The following is an 18,829-nucleotide window of genomic DNA, read 5'->3' as shown; positions in this document are numbered from 1 at the left end:
AAAATAGGGAACTAAAAGGTACCATTTTCCTGGAGATACTAAAGTTTCCATTGGTTTGGCGCTATGCTTATGCGTGATGATTTTCTTTGGGGTTCATAATATTCAGAAAAGATCAATGAACGCTACTGTGGAATGAATTTAATATGTACTGATTCAGCTTGTTGTGGGCAGGGAATGTGTCTGTTTATTGTTGTATTTTCCCAACCGCTTAGTACAGTGCTCTGCACACAGTAAGTGCTCAATAAATATGAATGAATGAATAAATAGAAGGTAGGTTTCCTTTATATAAGCGGCTGTAAAAGCCATAATAATAATGATAGTATTTTAAGCACTTCATATGTAGTAAACACGGTCAGATCGGACCCAGTCCCTGCTCTACAAAAACTCACAACATAAGTGGGAGGGACAATTGGGTATTTTATCTCCATTTTATAGATGAGGAAACTGAGGCACAGAAAAGGTACATCATTTGCCCAAGGTCACACAGCAGGCAAGTGGTGGAACCACACCTAGAACTCAGGTGACCTGACTTCCGGACTTTCTCTTTTCATATTCACTTCAGCAATCACTCCTTGCAGTAAAGAACGTGTATTGTGGATAGTTCCCCATGCTTATTTTTTTAATTACACCTGTTTATGGTTGTAAACTTCGCATATAGGGAAAAATGCATTATTCTTTATATTAGCAGTGAGTAGAATATGTACAATTTACACCTGAAAGTTGCAAGTGATTACTATTTTGGTGAACAGAATTTAATAATAATAATAATAATGTTGGTATTTGTTAAGCGCTTACTATGTGCAGAACACTGTTCTAAGTGCTGGGGGAGATACAGGGTCATCAGGTTGTCCCATGTGAGGCTCACAGTTAATCCCCATTCTCCAGATGAGGTAACCGAGGCCCAGCGAAGTGAAGTGACTTGCCCACAGTCACACAGCTGACAAATGGCAGAGCCGGGATTCGAACCCTTGACCTCTGACTCCGAAGCCCAGGCTCTTTCCACTGACCTATTTTGAAAACTGGTGGGTTACTAAAATGGGTTTCATAAGATGTCCACTCAGTTTCATCACATCTTGATTCTTGCTGTTCTTTCCCTCGGACTTTCTCTGCCTTCTCAACTACATGGAGGTTTAATTTATATCCCAGAAATCAAATATTTAGAGATGCCTAAAATTATTAGAAAACACTTAATTTGGCGTTTCAGTGGAATATGTCACATGATCTGGGGTCACGAATCGAGAAGCAGCGTGGCACAGGGGAAAGAGCCCAGGCTTGGGAGTCAGCGTTCATGGGTTCGAATCCCAGCTCCGCCTCTTGCCGGCTGTGTGACTTTGGGCAAGTCACTTAACTTCTCTGTGCCTCAGTGACCTCATCTGTAAAATGGGGATGAAAACTGTGAGCCCCACATGGGACAACCTGATCACCTTGTGTCCCCCTGTGCTTAGAACAGTGCTTTGCACATAGTAAGCGCTTAACAAATGCCACCATTTATTTTTATGAATGGGAACCAAATAGCTAAACTTTTTAGTTAGTGGAACGACCTAGAAAGAGAGCACTAGGTAACGTGACTATTTAACTAATGAAAATGAGGCATATTTTCTGAGTGGGCAGGGGTAAATGCATAAAGTCTCTGCAAAGATGCCATGGCAAGAGAAGCAGTGTGGTCTAACGGATGGAACACAGGCCGGGAGTCAAAAGGCCCCGAGTTCTAATTCCACCTCCACCTTTGGTCGGTTGTGTGACCTTGCGCAAGTCACTTAACTTCCCTGTGCCTCAGTTACCTCCACTGTGAAATGGGGATTCCAGATAGGGATTCGAGCATCGTAAGTGCTTAAAAAATGCCATCATTAATTTTATTATCCCGGCTCTGCCACCTGTCAGCTGTGTGACTGTGGGCAAGTCACTTCACTTCTCTGGGCCTCAGTTACCTCATCTGTAAAATGGGGGTTAAGACCGTGAGCCTCACGTGGGACAACCCGCTTACGTTGTATCTCTCTCAGCGCTTAGAACAGTGCTCGGCACATAGTCAGCGCTTAACAAATACCAACATTATCATTATTATTATTATTATTGTTATTATCTTCAGCATCAAAACGATCCTCATCTCATGCTGGAAGGATGTGTGAGGAGAATGTATGGTGACCAAACGGCTGTGCTACGATTAATTTAATTGGAGAAACATAATCAAACGATCAATGGCATTTAGTGAGCACTAATTCATTCATTCAGTTGTATTTATTGAGCGCTTACTGTATGCAGAGCACTGTGCTAAGCGCTTGGGAAAATAGAGTACAACAATAAACGGTCACAACCCCTGCGCACAACAGGCTTACCGTCTAGAGCGTAAGCAGCGAAGCGGCGAGAAGCAGCGTGGCTCAGTGGAAAGAGCCCGGGCTTGGGAGGCCGAGGTCGTGGGTTCTAATCCCAGCCCCGCCACTTATCAGCTGGGTGACCTTGGGCAAGTCACTTCACTTCTCGGTGCCTCAGTGACCTCTTCTGTAAAATAGGGATTAAGACTGTGAGCCCCATGTGGGACAAACTGATTACCCTGTAAATCTACCCCACAGCGCTTAGAACAGCGCTCTGCACATAGTAAGCGCTTAACAAATATCAACATTATTATTATTAGAGTCGGGGAGACAGACATCAATACAAATGAATCCAATAAAATGCCAGATATGCACATAAGCGGTGCGGGGCTGGGAGTGGGGAAGAGCCGAGGGAGCAGGTCAGGGTGACGCGGAAGGGAGGGGGAGGTGAGGAAAAGTGGGGCTTAGTCTGGGAATGATAATGTTGGTATCTGTTAAGCGCTTACTATGTGCAGAGCACTGTTGTGAGCGCTGGAAGGCTTCTTGGAGGAGATGGACCTTCAATAAGGCTTTGAAGGTGGTAGAGTCATTGTCTGTCGGATTCGAGGAGGGAGGATGTTCCGGGACAGAGGCAGGACGTGGGCCAGGGGTCAGCGACGAGATAGGCGAGATGGAGGCCCAGCGAGAAGATTAGTGGCACCAGAGGATCGAAGTGTGCGGGTTGGGTTGGAGGAGGAGAGAAGCCAAGTGAGGTAAGAGAAGCGGCGTGGCTCAGTGGAAAGATCCCGGGCTTGGGAGTCAGAGGTCATGAGTTCGGATGCCGGCTCTGCCACTTGTCGGCTGGGTGACTGTGGGCGAGTCACTTTACTTCTCTGGGCCTCGGTTCCCTCATCTGTAAAATGGGGATTAACTGTGAGCCCCACGTGGGACGACCTGATGACGCCGTATCTCCCCCAGCGCTTAGAACGGTGCTCTGCCCATAGTAAGCGCTTAACAAATACCAACATTATTATTCTTGTTAGGAGGGGGCAAGGTAATGGACTGCTTTAAAGCCAGGATGAGGAGTTTTGGTTTGATAGGGAGGCGGACGGGCAACCGCTGGGCTTTTGTGAGGAGCGGGGTGACGCGTCCTGACGTTTTTGTAGAGAAATGATCCGGGCAGCAAAGTGAAGTATGGACTGCCGGGAACTTTCAGTCTAGAAGGATGAAACTTGATTCTATTCATCGCCATCGTTCTCGTCCGTCCGTCTCCCCCGATCAGACCGTGAGCCCGTCAGAGGGCAGGGACCGTCTCTATCGGTTACCGATTTGTCCATTCCAAGCGCTTGATACACTGCTCTGCACATAGTAAGCGCTCAGTAAATACTATTGAAAGAAAGGCACTGGAGCAAAACTCAGATGTGGTGACGTGGAAAGTAGAACGTTAGGAGACGTCACTGTGGCCCAAAGCAATGAGAAATGGAGTGACTGTCTTGAAGGAGGAGCCTAGGGTAGACTGTGACTCTGTCGCCTCCAGACCGTAAGCTCGCCGTGGGAAGGGACTGTGCTTCTTCAGTGTTGTATTGTACTCTTCAAAGCGCTTAGTACAGTGCTCTGTGCACAGTAAGTGCTCAATAAATACTACCGAATGAATGAACGGACAACAAAAGGGGAAAAATAAGAACAGAATCACTGTAGGCCTCCATTGAGAAGCAGCATGGCTCGATGGAAAAAGCCCAGACTCGGGAGTCAGAGGTCGTGGGTTCTAATTCCGGCTCATTCACTTGTCAGCTGTGTGACTTTGGGCAGGTCACTTCACTTTTCTAGGCCTCAGTTACTTCATCTGTAAAATGGGGATTAAGACTGCGAGCTCCATGTGGGACAACTTGATTACCCTGTATCCCCCCCAGCACTTAGAACAGTGCTTGGCACATAGTAAGCTCTTAACAAATTCCATCATTATTATTATTAATATGGCAGCAAAAGGCAATCCTTGCTCGCCTACAGAGCTGAAGAGATTGCTACGTTCCCAGGCAGCCACAACCTGAGAAGCAGCGTGGTTTAGTGGAAAGAGCCCCGGCTTGGGAGTCGGAGGTCGTGGGTTCTAATCCCGGCTCCACTGCTTGTCAGCTGTGTGTAACTTCGGGCAAGTCACTTAGCTTCTCGGTGCCTCAGTTACCTCATCTGTCAAATGGGGATTAAGACCGTGATCCCCCCCCCCCCCCCCCCCGTGGGACAATCTGTTAACCTTGTATCTGCCCCGGGACTTAGACCAGTGATCGGCACATAGGAAGCGCTTAACAAATACCATCATTATGATTAACCCAACACCCGGATAAATCTCCTCATTAAGCATCGCCATCTTCCAACCCTCAAAACTGCTACCTATAAATATATTTTTTCCAACGGTGTTTGGAGTATTTGGTTACGCCATTGAATGGTCTTTAATAATTACGAATACATTTGTCATTTGCATATTCTGGCATATTATTTCCCCATTGCCCATTTCGTCTGTAATTCTGGATGATCACCACCCATAATCGATACCTGAGATATTTCCCCTTGACTGGAGTAATTGCCGTCAGCAAAGGCACCGGGAGAACTGGTGTTTAAATATTCCACATTACCCTAATGAATATGAACATTAAGGTCCATAAGAGGTAAATTGAGCATACCCGAGAACGAGGATAATCTTACACAAATCCTCTCTGCAATTCCCCAGACACATTGGCTTGTTAGGCTTTTAAAGCTGGAGAAGAAAGCTTGCTATGTCTGATTTTAATTTAATTTTTTTTTTGCTAATGTGGGCATTAGATTCACTCATTTTGTGAGCCAGGGGCTACAAGTCCCAGACAGGAAGCAGCACGGGGAAGCAGCATGGCCTAATAATAATAATAATGATAATGTTGGTACTTGTTAAGCGCTTACAATGCGCCGAGCACCGTTCTAAGCGCTGGGGGAGATACAGGGTAATCAGGTTGTCCCACGTGAGGCTCACAGTCTTCATCCCCATTTTACAGATGAGGTCACTGAGGCCCAGAGAAGTGAAATGACTTGCCCACAGTCACACAGCTGACAAGGGGCAGAGCCGGGATTAGAATCCACGTCCTCTGACTCCCAAGTCCATGCTCTTTCCACTAAGCCATGTTGCTTTTCTTATAAGAGAATGTAAGCGTTAGACTATTCTGCTGCCCCTCTGGGAACTTCTCCAACTCAGCAGACTTTGAGCACCCGAGAAACGATCGTTGAAAAATTGCTCTCTTTCAACGATAATAATCATGATGTTGGTATCTGTTAAGCGCTTACTATGTGCAGAGCACGGTTCTAAGCGCTGGGGGAGAGACAGGGTTATCCGGTTGGCCCATGTGAGACTCACAGTCTTCATCCCCATTTTACAGATGAGGGAACTGAGGCATAGAGAAGCTAAGTGACTCGCCCACCGTCACACAGCCGACAAGTGGCCGAGCCGGAATTCGAACCCATGACCTCTGACTCCCAAGCCCGGGCTCTTTCCACTGAGCCACGCTGCTTCTCATGACTGCATCCCAGAGACACGTATGCAACTTTCAGACAGTCTTTTCGATCAATAGTATTTATTGAGCGCTTACTACGCGCAGAGCACTGTACTAAGCGCTTGGAATGGAGAAATCGGTAACGGATAGAGACGGTCCCTGCCCTTTGCCGGGCTTACAGTCTTGCCCCTACAGCATGAATGGATGAATTGTACATTTCGTGTGCTCAGTACAGTGTTCTGCACATAGTAAGCGCTCAATAAATACGATCGAATGAATGAAGAAGACAGTTCAGTCTACAGTACATCGGTCAGGAGTTTCTTGAACACAGACTTCAAGAGACTGGGCAGATTCCGAGGTATTGACCAGCTCGAAAGGGGGCAACCATCCATCTCCAAGTGGCAAATACCTTCTTAAATATTATGATAAACATCCCCTGCTTCCTTGCATGGAACCAGAGAAGCAGCGTGGCTCAGTGGAAAGAGCGCGGGCTTTGGAGTCAGGGCTCACGAGTTCGAATCCCAGCTCTGCCACTTGTCGGCTGTGTGACGGTGGGCGAGTCACTTCACTTCTCTGTGCCTCAGTTCCCTCATCTGTAAAATGGGGATTAAGACTGTGAGCCCCACGTGGGACAACCCGATTCCCCTATGTCTACCCCCGCGCTTAGAAAAGTGCTTGGCACATAGTAAGCGCTTAACAAATACCAACATTATTTTTATTATTATTATTAACCAGAACCTTTTCTAAAGACCGAGAGACATATCGTTCCTTAGCCCGCTTGGAAGCCTGAATATAAATCAAACGTAAGAACGCTGCCTCGTAAAGGAGACTCTGATTTATTGTTAATGGGGTCATTTCGTCTTTTATTATTTAGGGCGAATTTCATTTTTTACGACTCAATTATTTCGGGTCATTTCGTTCTGAATTTTCATTAGCAAACATTCGCTTAAATTTTGGTGACAACAGGTGATATTCACAACTCTTTTGGAAGAATGACTGTGTTTGAACAATCTCGTTTTGGACTTGCTTTCTTTTTAGGATCAGGATCTTTTCATAATCCATATGATAATAATGTTGGTATTCGTTAAGTGCTCACTATGTGCCGAGCACCGTGCTAAGCGCTGGGGGAGACACAGGGGAATCAGGTGGTCCCACGTGGGGCTCACGGTCTTCATCCCCATTTGACAGATGAGGCACCGAGAAGCGAAGTGACTCGCCCACAGTCACACGGCTGACAAGTGGCCGAGCCGGGATTCGAACCCACGACCTCTGACTCCAAAGCCCGGGCTCTTGCCACTGAGCCACGCTGCTTCTCTTCCATATCATTCCCCTAGCCTATCCCTCAAGCGAATGGGAGCTTCCACCCAGTTGTGGCGACCTAGATGCCAGGGAGAAGATTAGAGAAGCAGCGTGGCTCAGTGGGAAGAGCCTGGGCTTTGGAGTCAGAGGTCATAAGTTCGAATCCCAGCTCTGCCATTCGCCAGCTGAGTGACTGTGGGCGGGTCATTTCACTTCTCTGTGCCTCAGTTCCCTCATCTGTAAAATGGGGATTAACTGTGAGCCCCACGTGGGACAACCTGATTCCCCTGTATCTACCCCAGCGCTTAGAACAGTGAGATGTTCTTCCCCTCGACTCTATTTATCGCCATCGTTCTCGTCCGTCCGTCTCCCCCGATTAGACCGTGAGCCCGTCAGTGGGCAGGGACCGTCTCTATCTGTTACCCATTTGTCCATTCCAAGCGCTTAGGACAGTGCTCTGCACATAGTAAGCGCTTAACAAATACCAACGTTATTATTATTATTAGGATAGAGAATTGGGGGCTGAGAGTGAAGCATTATGGCTCAGTGGCCAGAGCATTCAATCATTCATTCATTCAATAGTATTTATTGAGCGCTTACTATGTGCAGAGCACTGTACTAAGCGCTTGGAATGTGCAAATCGGTAACAGATAGAGACGGTCCCTGCCGTTCGACGGCCTTACGGTCCAATCGGGGGAGACGGACAGACGAGAACGATAGCGATAAATAGAATCGAGGGGATGAACGTCTCATTAAAACGATAGCAAATAAATAGAATCAAGGCGATGTACATTTCATTAACAAAATTAATAGGGTAATGAAAATATAGAGCATGGGCCTGAGACCTGGGTTCTAATCCTAGCCTGGGCCTGGGAGTCAGAAGGACCTGGGTTCTAATCCTAGCTGTGCCACATGCCTGCTGTGTGACCTTGGGCAAAACCCTTCACTTCTCTGAGCCTCAGTTACTTCATCTGTGAAATGGGAATTAAGACTGAGAGCCCCATGTGGGTCAGGGACTGTGTCCAACCTGATCAACTTGTATCTATCCCAGGGCTTTAAACAGTGCTTGGCACATAGTAAGCACTTGAGCACCGAGAAGCAGCGTGGCTCAGTGGAAAGAGCCCGGGCTTGGGGGTCTGAGTCATGGGTTCGAATCCCAGCTCTGCCACTTGTCAGCTGTGTGACTGTGGGCGAGTCACTTCACTTCTCGGTGCCTCAGTTCCCTCATCTGTCAAATGGGGATTACCTGTGAGCCTCACGTGGGACAACCTGATTACCCTGTATCTATCCCAGTGCTTAAAACAGTGCTCTGCACATAGTAAGCGCTTAACAAATACCAACATTATTATCATTATTAGTGGCAAGACCGTGTGCCTGGGAGTCAGAGGATGTGGGTTCTAATCCCCCCTCCACCCCTTTTCAGCTGTGTGACTTTGGGCAAGTCACTTTGCTTCTCTGTGACCTCATCTGTAAAATGGGGATGAAGACTGTGAGCCCCACGTGGAACAAGCTGATTACTTCCTATCTACCCCAGTGCCTAGAACAGTGCTTGACACATAGTAAGCGTTTAACAAATACCCAAGTTGTTATTATTATTATTGTTATCATTTATTAAGGACTTATTGTGTTCAGAGCACTGTACTGAGTGATTGGGGGAGTACAGTAGAACAGAGTTGGTAGACGTGTTTCATCTTCTAGGCTGTGAGCCCGTTGTTAAGTAGGGATTGTCTCTGTTGCTGAATTGTACTTTCCAAGCGCTTAGTACAGTGCTCTGCACACAGTAAGCACTACTGAATAAATAGCCGTTGAATAAATCACTATTGAATAAATACGACTTAGTGAATGAATGATGGAACGAAAGAAGTTTGCTTTATTAAGACCGCTTAAATATCATCATATCGTTTCCTGCCTACATTTTGATTCTTCAGGCATCAATCACTAGAGTGGGTCAGAGGATACTTTTGTAATACACTGGATTTGTCCTTAGTGAAAGTTTGGAATGAGTCAGGTGACTGTAAAGTAAATTCGTTGCCCAGAAAGAACAGCAGTAATATGAATCTCTCATCGTCAGACGTGTCGTTACTTAGATCTTGGGTACTCCCCTGATGCCTTTATCTGATTTGGTGAGCAAAAACTGTGTCGGTCATAGAAATTTCATATTTTAGCACTGTGAAAATCCATATCTAGTCTAAAAGCTTCGACATGTCACATAATTACGGATAATATAACGTTGGGAGACCCATTTGGTGTGGGTATAGATTACGCGAATTGCTTGGGTCGAGAAATATCTTATCGATTCCCTATTTTCAATTTTCACTCAGCCAATGCAACTTTATTTTATTAGACCTATTTTCTTTTTTGTATCCTTTAAAGATATTTTCTCAAGTGTAAAGCGCCCTACGTACGTCACTTGCTTAGTAATAAATATTTCTATTTAGCTTTCTTCGGCCTGATTCGAACAGAAAGTTCCAAGCTGAGCCTTTTCCCATCCGCTCCTCCGGTTTTCCATATGAAAAAGCAAAATTGGCTTTCACAGAGCGCAGGGCCATAGAAATGAAACGTTTAATTGTTGCCCTTTTAATTAGTACTTTAGGTCACCGGGTTTGACACGGAAGAAATGTGTTCAACACTGTATCAGATATAAATCCTCTCATTTTTACTTGGTGGAAGCTGATTAGCTTTTCCTATTGCTGAATCGGGGCAGAACAGGATTTGGGCTCGGTCAATTCACTAGCCACACTTACTGAGGACTTACTATGTATGTGTGACTCACTAGGCTAAGCTCTTGGAAAAGTAGAGTAAGTAGGCACGTCTCTACCCTCAAGGATCTTACAATCTAGCAGGGAGATAGGCATTAAAATAATAATAACAATAGTAATAATAATAAACATGGTAATTATTAAGCGTTTACTATGTGCCAAGCATTTTTCTAAGTGCTGGGACTGCTACGGGTTAATATGGTTGGACGCAATCCTTGCCCCACATGGGGCTCACAGTCTTAATCCCCGTTTTACAGATGAGGTCACCGAGGCCCAGAGAAGTTAAGTGACTCGCCCTAGAGGTCACACAGCAGACACATGGCAGAGTGGGGATTATTATTAATTATGATAATAATGATAATGGTATTTGTTAAGCACTTACTATGTGCCAGGCACTGTTCTAAGCACTGGGGAAGACACAAGATGATCATGATAATCGACTGGGACACAGTCTCTGTCCTACATAGGGCTCACAGTCTTAGTCCCCATTCTACAGGCACAGAGAAGTTGAGGAGGCTTGCCCGAGGTCACACAGCAGACAAGTGACAGAGATGGGATTAGAACCCATGACCCTCTGACTCCCAGGCCCGTGTTCTATCCCCTAGACCATGTCAGGACCTTCTGACTTCCAGACCTGTGCTCTATTCACTAAATGATAATAGCAATAATGAGGTTTGTTAAGTGCTTAGTATGCGCCAGGCACTGTACTGAGTGCTTGAGTGGATGCTAGCAAACGGGGTTGGACCAGTCCCTGACCCACACAGGGCTCACGGTCTCGATCCCCATTTCACGGATGAGGTAACTGAGGCCCCGAGAAGTTAAGCGACTTGCTCGAGGTCACGGAGCGGACTAGTGGCGGAGCCGGCATTAGAGCCCCGAATCTCCTGGTTCCCCGGCCCAGTGCTCTACCCACCAAGCTGTGGGCTGTGTGACTGTGGGCAAGTCACTTCACTTCTCTCTGCCTCAGTTACCCCATCTGTAAAATGGGGATGAAGATTGTGAGCCTCACGTGGGCCAACCTGATGACCCTGTATCTCCCCCAGCGCTTAGAACAGTGCTCTGCACATAGGAAGCGCTTAACAAATACCAACGTTATTGTTATCTGTACAGTGGAGACTGAGACTGGGAGCCCCATGCAGGACAGGGCTGTGACCAACCTGATTGGCTTGTGTCTACCCCGGTGCTTAATACAGTGCCTGGCACATAGTAAGCACATAACACATACCATTATTATTAGTAGCAGTATTATCTGCTTATATTGTATCTACCCCAGTGTTTCGTGTAATGCTTGGAGCACAGAAAGCACTTAAATGTCTTCTAAATATTATGAACTGATGCCTTAACATGGCAGGAGATTTGCGTACTCTGATAAAGCGTAGTGCGACGCTACATGGAGATGATACCCATATAACTATACCCCTACTGGAAAGGTCTAAGCTGAAGCATCATTCATTCGTTTAATAGTATTTATTGAGCGCTTACTATGTGCAGAGCACTGTACTAAGCGCTTGGAATGGACAATTCCACATCAAACTCAAATCACCTGAGCTGGGCAGTAGCGGCCTGGGAAAGAGGCGGGTGATCAGGTCATCGAAATGTTGATCCAAGACACAGGCAGCAACTCAAGTTGTGGGGTTTTTTTTTTTTTTTTTACTGCACGGAAGAAGGCAGTGGGAAACCACTTTCGTATCTCGACCGAGAAAACTCTATGGATGCACATACCGGAATGACTTTATGGCAGAAGATGGGAGGTTCTGGAGAGAGAGTGTTCATGGAATCACTATGGATAGGAAATGATTCAACAGCATTTATAGAAGAGGACGAAATATTATTATTATTAACTAATAGCAGGTACTTTATCCCCATTGTACAAATGAGGGAATTGAGGCACAGACAAGTTGAGTGTCTTCCCTGGTCACCCAGCAGTGCTGAGACTAGAAACCAGGTCCTCTCACTCAGATTCATAGTCTTTCTGCTGGGTCATAAACACCATCCAAAATACCTGCTGAGTTTTGATCTTCCAGGACATTACTTTTCCCTCCCATTGACTTTTCTTTGCAAGGAAAGAAAAATACGAGAAATGAAATCGACCTGCACCACCCAAGCCGGAATGTGCGGTCTCGACCTCTGCCTTGAACACGTGCGCGTCTTCTCGTTGCAGATCCAACGCGTTTGAAGTGCTGGCCCTGGACGGCCTTAGTACTGGAATTCTCCAGTTTTATACGACCCAGGAGAGTGCTGACTGGCTGAAGGCAGTATCAACTAACATCACCGATCTGATGCTTCAAAATGTAGGTATTCAGTTTCCCAGCCTTTGCCGGGAAATGAATGCCATTGATTGATTGATGGATGGATGATTGCTTTTACACCTCTATTGGGGATGGATGAGGATGTCGACCGTGCCTTACTTACAACCCCTCGGTAAAAAAACTAATAAAACTCCAACTAATTGTGATATTTGTTCGTTCATTCACTCAATCGTATTTATTGAGTGCTTACTCGGTGCAAATCAGTGTACTAAGTGCCTGGGAGAGTACGACATAACAATAAGCAGACGCATCCCCTGCCCACAACAAGCTTACACGTGAAAAGCATGGTACTAAACGCTGGGGTAGATGCGAGATGAGCATTCATTCGTTCTTTCATTCGATCATATTTATTGAATATGATCCTCTTCTCCCCCCTTTCCCTCTGCTCCTCCCCCCTCCCGTCCCATCCCCTCAGCGCCGTACTCGTCCGCTCAACTGTATATATCTTCATCACCCTATTTATTTTGTTAATGAGATGTAGGTCACCCTGATTCTATTTATTTGCTATTGTTTTAATGAGGTGTTCCTCCCCTCGATTCTGTTTATTGCTATTGTTCTTGTCCGTCCGCCTCCCCCGATTAGACTGTAAGCCGTCAGAGGGCAGGGACTGTCTCTATCTGTTACCGATTTGTACATTCCAGGCGCTTAGTACAGTGCTCTGCACATAGTAAGCACTCAATTAATACTACTGAATGAATGAATTGAATGCTTTCTGTGCGCAGAGCACTCTACTAAGTGTTTGGGAGAGTATGGCATAGCAGAGTCGGTAGACACCTTCCCTGCCCACGACGAGCTTACGGTCTGGAGTGGGAGACAGAGATCAATAGAAATGAATTATGTATATATACGTAAGTGCCGTGGGACCGACTTTTTTACCATCAGATAAGCATTTGATGGGTATCTGTCAAGAGTTCCACTGCCGTCTAGGCGGATAGGCTTACCAGCTCTCGATTTCACAAGTTCACTGTTTTGGGAAGGGAAAAATGCCATTTTAGGTTGCTATTTTAATTAATGACAACTGCCGATTAGCTCAAAAATTCTTAGCATCTCTCTATATATATTTCATCGTCTCTTCTCCAACATCTCTTTACAGATGAAAATGGCAAACAAATGTTGTTCTCCTTATGAACAGGTAAGATTTGTGTTTTTATACTGGCAGCCATACAGATCAATCACTAATTCATAATATACCCTTTCCTTCTGCCCGCCTCCCCCGGTAGAGAGCCCACAGCAGGCGTTGAATAAATGCTTTTGATTGGTGGAAAATGTTTTGTCTGGCTCTCTGTTTTACCTGGAAAATGGGAAGAACATTCATCTCCATAAAGTAATAATGATAATGTTGGTATTTGTTAAGCGCTTACTATGTCCCAAAGTACTTTTGGGTTGGATCTTTGAAAGAAAGGTAGTTAACTTGATGAAAATGAAATATATCAAATTAGTTCTCTACAGTGTTATAAAAATTGTGGCTTTAAAATCGTGTTTGGAGGATAGATCTAAATATAACAATGGGACACAAACTTTCATTTATGAAATGCGATTCTATGTGGTTATTGGGTTGGTAGGATTTTACATATCGTAGTTCGGGTGATAAAATATTGCTGTCCGAAAGGTTTTGGGTCTCCTAAGAACCAGACAGCCCGAAAACACTCCCTGGTTTTGTCTCCCTCCCCAGCTGAAGACGAGAACAGAATCAACAGATTTGTTGTGTCTACTACATAGTTGAATATTTGGCTGTCAGCTCCTCAAACTCAGTCTCTTCCATTCGATGCCAGAGCCAAATTCATCTCTCTCCCTGAGGGAGTTTAACTTTCTGAGTCCAAACACAAAATAGATAAGCATTTTCTGTCAAAGTGTCACACTGGGAGAAATTCAAGTTTTGCAGAAAACCAAAGAGCCTTCTGGAGGTTATTTCAAAGAGTGTCCTCCAGCGGAGTCACAGTGTGCTTTTCTGGCAATGTCTTGGTTCATTAACATTAGTGTAGCCTAGAAAACTAATTGTAACAGCTTAAATAAAGTAGACCGCTATGATAAGTTATGCTAAGTTTCCTGGAAACAGTGAACTCTAAGCGAGTGTATTCATGGCCAGCACAATGTTAAGGAAATAGCGTCATGGTACAGTCACTCCTGCATCATACTGTGGTCACCTTATGACACCGTGTTACCCCACTTTTCCATCTTTTTCGGGTCGTACTGTGTTCATGAATCACGTGGAGGCGACTACGCTTTCTCTCCTTGGACGCGAACACCTATAACGGCTTCGGCAAAGAGATGGCTGGAGGTTTAAGCTCTTCTAAAATGGAGAGAAACGTGATTCTGTCATACAGATATTCTCTTTGGTTTGGATGCCGATTGTTTCTCCGTCCTCGGAAAGGTCATTAATATTCACCTTCATTTGTTTCAGTAAAGGACTAATCCGGTTTTGGAGTTGAACTCGTTTCTGTCTTAACCCACAGATCGGTCAGTGATTCTGTTACTGGGAATATAAATGATCTTTGTTCAGAAAAAGAAAGATTTTTTTCCTTAAAAACAATAGGAAAGAACATTTAGTCTTGATCTGAACTAATTCCATACTCTAACTGGCGGTTCTGAAGTACTGTGATGTGAATAAAAATGGAACAGTAAAGATGTTTTCAGCTGCCAAACTACTTAGGTGCAACAAGAAAAGGAAGCGGAATATTGAAGAAAAGTGTTTTACAAACCCCTATAAATGAAATTTATTAAATGAAAAACAGGGAAAATACAACCACACGGATGTTGCTTCTTGACACTCAGAAATCATCTACAAAAAGGCAATTAGTTTTGAACTCATCCACATCAAACCAACCACGGATTGAATAGCTGGTAAATTTGTGGATAGTTCGACTGGAAGGTTCTGGCCAGTTACAAGATATAGTTTCAGTAGTACTTAGAGTATTTAGGGGAAGCGGCGTGGCTCAGTGGAAAGAGCCCGGGCTTGGGAGTCAGAGGTCATGGGTTCTAATCCCGACTCTGCCACTTGTCAGCTGTGTGACCTCGGGCAAGTCACTTCACTTCTCTGTCCCTCAGTTACCTCATCTGGAAAATGGAAAACTGTGAGCCTCACGTGGGACAACCTGATTACCCTGTATCTCCCCCAGCGCTTACAACGGTGCTCTGCACATAGTAAGCGCTTAACAAATGCCAACATTATTATTCATTAAGTGCATACTATGTGCAGAGCACTGCGCCCAATAAGGGGAAGAGGAAAGGGACTGGAGGACGGCACTTAAGGAGTGATGAAATAATATAACATTAAAACTATCTCCCACCTCTAGGCTGTAAGCTGATTGTGGACAGGGAACGCTTCGGTTTATTGTTACATGATACTCTCCCGACTGCCTCGTACAGTACTCCGCACGCAGTTAGCACTCAATAAATCAGATTGAATGAAATAAATGCGATTGAATGAGTGACTAAAGTATAGCGGGGGTGGGATGTTGACAGCACAAAGCAGCATCTTTCATCCCCATGGTCCGGGGTGCACAGAGCAGATTGAGAACAGGATGGACAGGGAATACAGCAGTGTATCTGGTCGATTTGCTTTTAGAAACTGCAGCTGAAGACACGTCCATTTGCTCTCTTTTACTTCTCTTCATTTCAATTTGATCGGAGTGTTCATAATACGGGATTAAAATGTGTGCTGGAAGCATGGAATGAGATATCGTAAAGTTCAATATGATATAATATTTCCCTTCTTAAACATTATTCTTGGTCTGTGTGTGGAAGAAAAACCTCAAGGACCGGTGTATCAAGGAACAGAGGTCTTTCTGAACTTTTACAATATAGTGGCATAAAATTAAATACCAAATTTAATTAAGTGCCACGCTAATGTAATTCTTTAGTTATTAAAAGCTTTCCTCATCTTATCTGTGATGGAAGCTGCCCTGCTAAGAATAAACCCATAGGTCCCCAGAAAATGAGTAGTTAAAACTCTTAGTAACAATAATAATAATAATGCTAATATTCAAGTGCTTACTGTGTGTCAAAAACTGTTCTAAGTGCCGTGATAGATATAAAATTAGCAGGTTGGACGCAGTCCTTTTCCCGTACTGGGGCTCCCAGTGTTTTATCCACATTTTACAGATGAGGTAATGGAGGCACAAAGAAGTGAATGACTTGTCCAAGGTCTCACAGCACCAGTGGTGGAGCTGGAATTAGAGCCCAAGTCCTAAGACCGTGCTCTATCCACGAGGCTCACATCCTACCTCTGGCCTGGAATGCCCTCCCTCCTCACATCCCCCGAACTAGCTCTCTGACCCTCTTCAAAGCCCTACTGAGAGCTCACCTCCTCCAGGAGGCCTTCCCACGCTGAGCCCTCCCTTTCCCTCTGCTCCTCCTCCCCTCCCCATCCCCCCTCCTCCCTCCCTCTTCTCTACCCCCTTCCCCGCCCCACAGCACTTGTCTATATTTGTACATACTTATTATTCTATTTATTTTATTAATGATGTGTTTATATCCCTTGTATATATTTTTATTACCCTATTTATTTTGTGACTGAGGTGTCCATCCCCTTGATTCTATTAATCGTGATTATGTTGTCTTGTTTTTGTCCATCTGTCTCCCCCGGTTAGACTGAGAGCCCGTCACTGGGCAGAGATTGTCTCTCTCTGTTGCCGAATTGTATCTTCCAAGCGCTTAGTCCGGTGCTCTGCACGTAGTAAGCGCTCAATAAATGCTATTGAATGAATGAATATCTATAATTCCATTTATCTATTTTGGTGCCATTGGTGCCTGTCTACTGGTTTGGTTTTGTTGTCCGTCTCCCCGTTATAGACTGTGAGCCCGTCGTTGGGTAGGGATCGGCTCTATCTGTTGCCGAATTGTATTTTCCAAGCTCTTAGTACAGTGCTCTGCACGTAGTAAGTGCTCAATAAGTACGATTGAATGAATGAATGAATAGGCCACTCTGCAAGCAGCGTGGCTCAGTGGAAAGAGCAAGGGCTTTGGAGTCAGGGCTCATGAGTTCGAATCCCAGATCTGCCACTTGTCGGCTGTGTGACTGTGGGCGAGTCACTTAACTTCTCTGTGCCTCAGTTCCCTCATCTGTAAAATGGGGATTAAGACTGTGAGCCCCACGTGGGACAACCTGATTCCCCTATGTCTACCCCAGCGCTTAGAACAGTGCTCGGCACATAGTAAGCGCTTAACAAAGACCAACATTATTATTCTCAGTGTAGTGCATGCCTAAAATGTCTGGAGTGGGTGGAAAAGCAAGCCTTGAAGGTGTCAGAATGTTGTGATTTCTTTTTTTTAAATGATATTTGTTAAGCACTGGGGTAGATGCAAGATAATCAGGTTCGCCCCAGTCCCTGTCCCGCACTGAGCTCACTGTCTAAGTTGGAGGAGGGAGATCTAATCAGCTGTGTGACTGTGGGCAAGTCACTTAACTTCTCTGTGCTTCAGTTACCTCATTTGTAAAATGGGGATTAAGACTGTGAGCCCCCACGTGGGACGACCTGATTCCCCTGTGTCTCCCCCGGCGCTCAGAACAGTGCTCTGCACATAGTAAGCGCTTAACAAATACCCACATTATTATCGAATCCCCATTTTACAGATGAAGTAATAGAGGCACAGAGGATTTAAGTGACTTTCCCAAGGTCATACAGCAGACAAGTGGCAGAGCCGGGAAATGGAACCCAGATCCCCCGACTCCCAAACACGTGCGCTTTCCACTAGGCAACACTGTTTCGCGTGGTCTCATTTCCCTCATCTGTAAAACGGGAATTCGATATCTGCTCAACCCCACTCTTAGACCGAGCCCCCCCGAGGGACAGGGATTATGTTTGATCTGATGATTATCTTTTATGCGTTATACGTTATACGTAGAAAGCACTTGATAAATACCGTTATAAAAACAAAGTACAGCTTCGATCTGCCAGAGAGCAGAGGATGCCAGCAAATAAAAGCAAAAATCATCAAGGTTTCATAAACCCCATGACAGTCTTGTAGCACAGCATGGCTCATTAGGTTTTACAACTTGATATTAAAATAAGAAATCACATGCCATTAATAATTTAGTCTCGGGTCCTTTCCTGACCATGGAAAATTCTTGACACTCCTATGCGTGTGGTACTTTAACTGGTTTTTAACAATGGGATGATATACCGACCCAACAAATCGATTCCTATTATCCAGTGTTTTTATGCCACCTTCATGACATGGAAGTTTATCGTTAAATCAGAGAGCGTATGCACTGGTTTTCGACATCCTATTTTCAGCCGCATATGAGTAAAATTTTATTCAGCAATCTATAGCGCCTGCAATCAAATTGTACTTTCAGTGGTGGGCATAACTTGGGAAGCAGCGTGGCTCAGTGGAAAGAGCCCGGGCTTCGGAGTCAGAGGTCACGGGTTCGACTCCCGGCTCTGCCACTTGTCAGCTGCGTGACCGTGGGCGAGTCACTTCACTTCTCTGGGCCTCAGTAACCTCATCTGTAAAATGGGGATTAACCGTGAGCCTCACGTGGGACGACCCGATGACCCTGTATCTACCCCAGCGCTTAGAACGGTGCTCTGCACATGGTAACCGCTTAACAAATACCAACGTTATTATAACTTCTTGCCAAGCTCTTACCTTCTTTTAAAAAGTTTATCAGAATGATTGCTAATTCTGTAGTTAATCGTGGTGAGTTAAATATATTGTTC

At 45.1% G+C, this 18,829-nt stretch overlaps 1 protein-coding gene across 3 annotated transcripts in view; it reads left to right on the top strand.

The window, feature by feature from the left end:
* Positions 1 to 18,829, top strand: part of SNTG2 (syntrophin gamma 2) — a 221,672-nt gene that overhangs the window by 130,681 nt on the left and 72,162 nt on the right. For all 3 annotated transcript variants that reach the window (XM_007673306.3, XM_029049964.2, XM_039910428.1), the window contains exons 10-11: positions 12,020 to 12,149; positions 13,261 to 13,299. In XM_007673306.3, coding sequence (XP_007671496.1) covers positions 12,020 to 12,149; positions 13,261 to 13,299 — 169 coding nt within the window. The remainder of the gene's footprint in view (positions 1 to 12,019; positions 12,150 to 13,260; positions 13,300 to 18,829) is intronic.

This window comes from Ornithorhynchus anatinus, chromosome X1 (genome assembly GCF_004115215.2).
Source record: "Ornithorhynchus anatinus isolate Pmale09 chromosome X1, mOrnAna1.pri.v4, whole genome shotgun sequence".
NCBI lineage: Eukaryota > Metazoa > Chordata > Mammalia > Monotremata > Ornithorhynchidae > Ornithorhynchus > Ornithorhynchus anatinus.
Note: the sequence above shows the minus strand (reverse complement) of the source record. Positions and strands in the feature narration are given on the sequence as shown.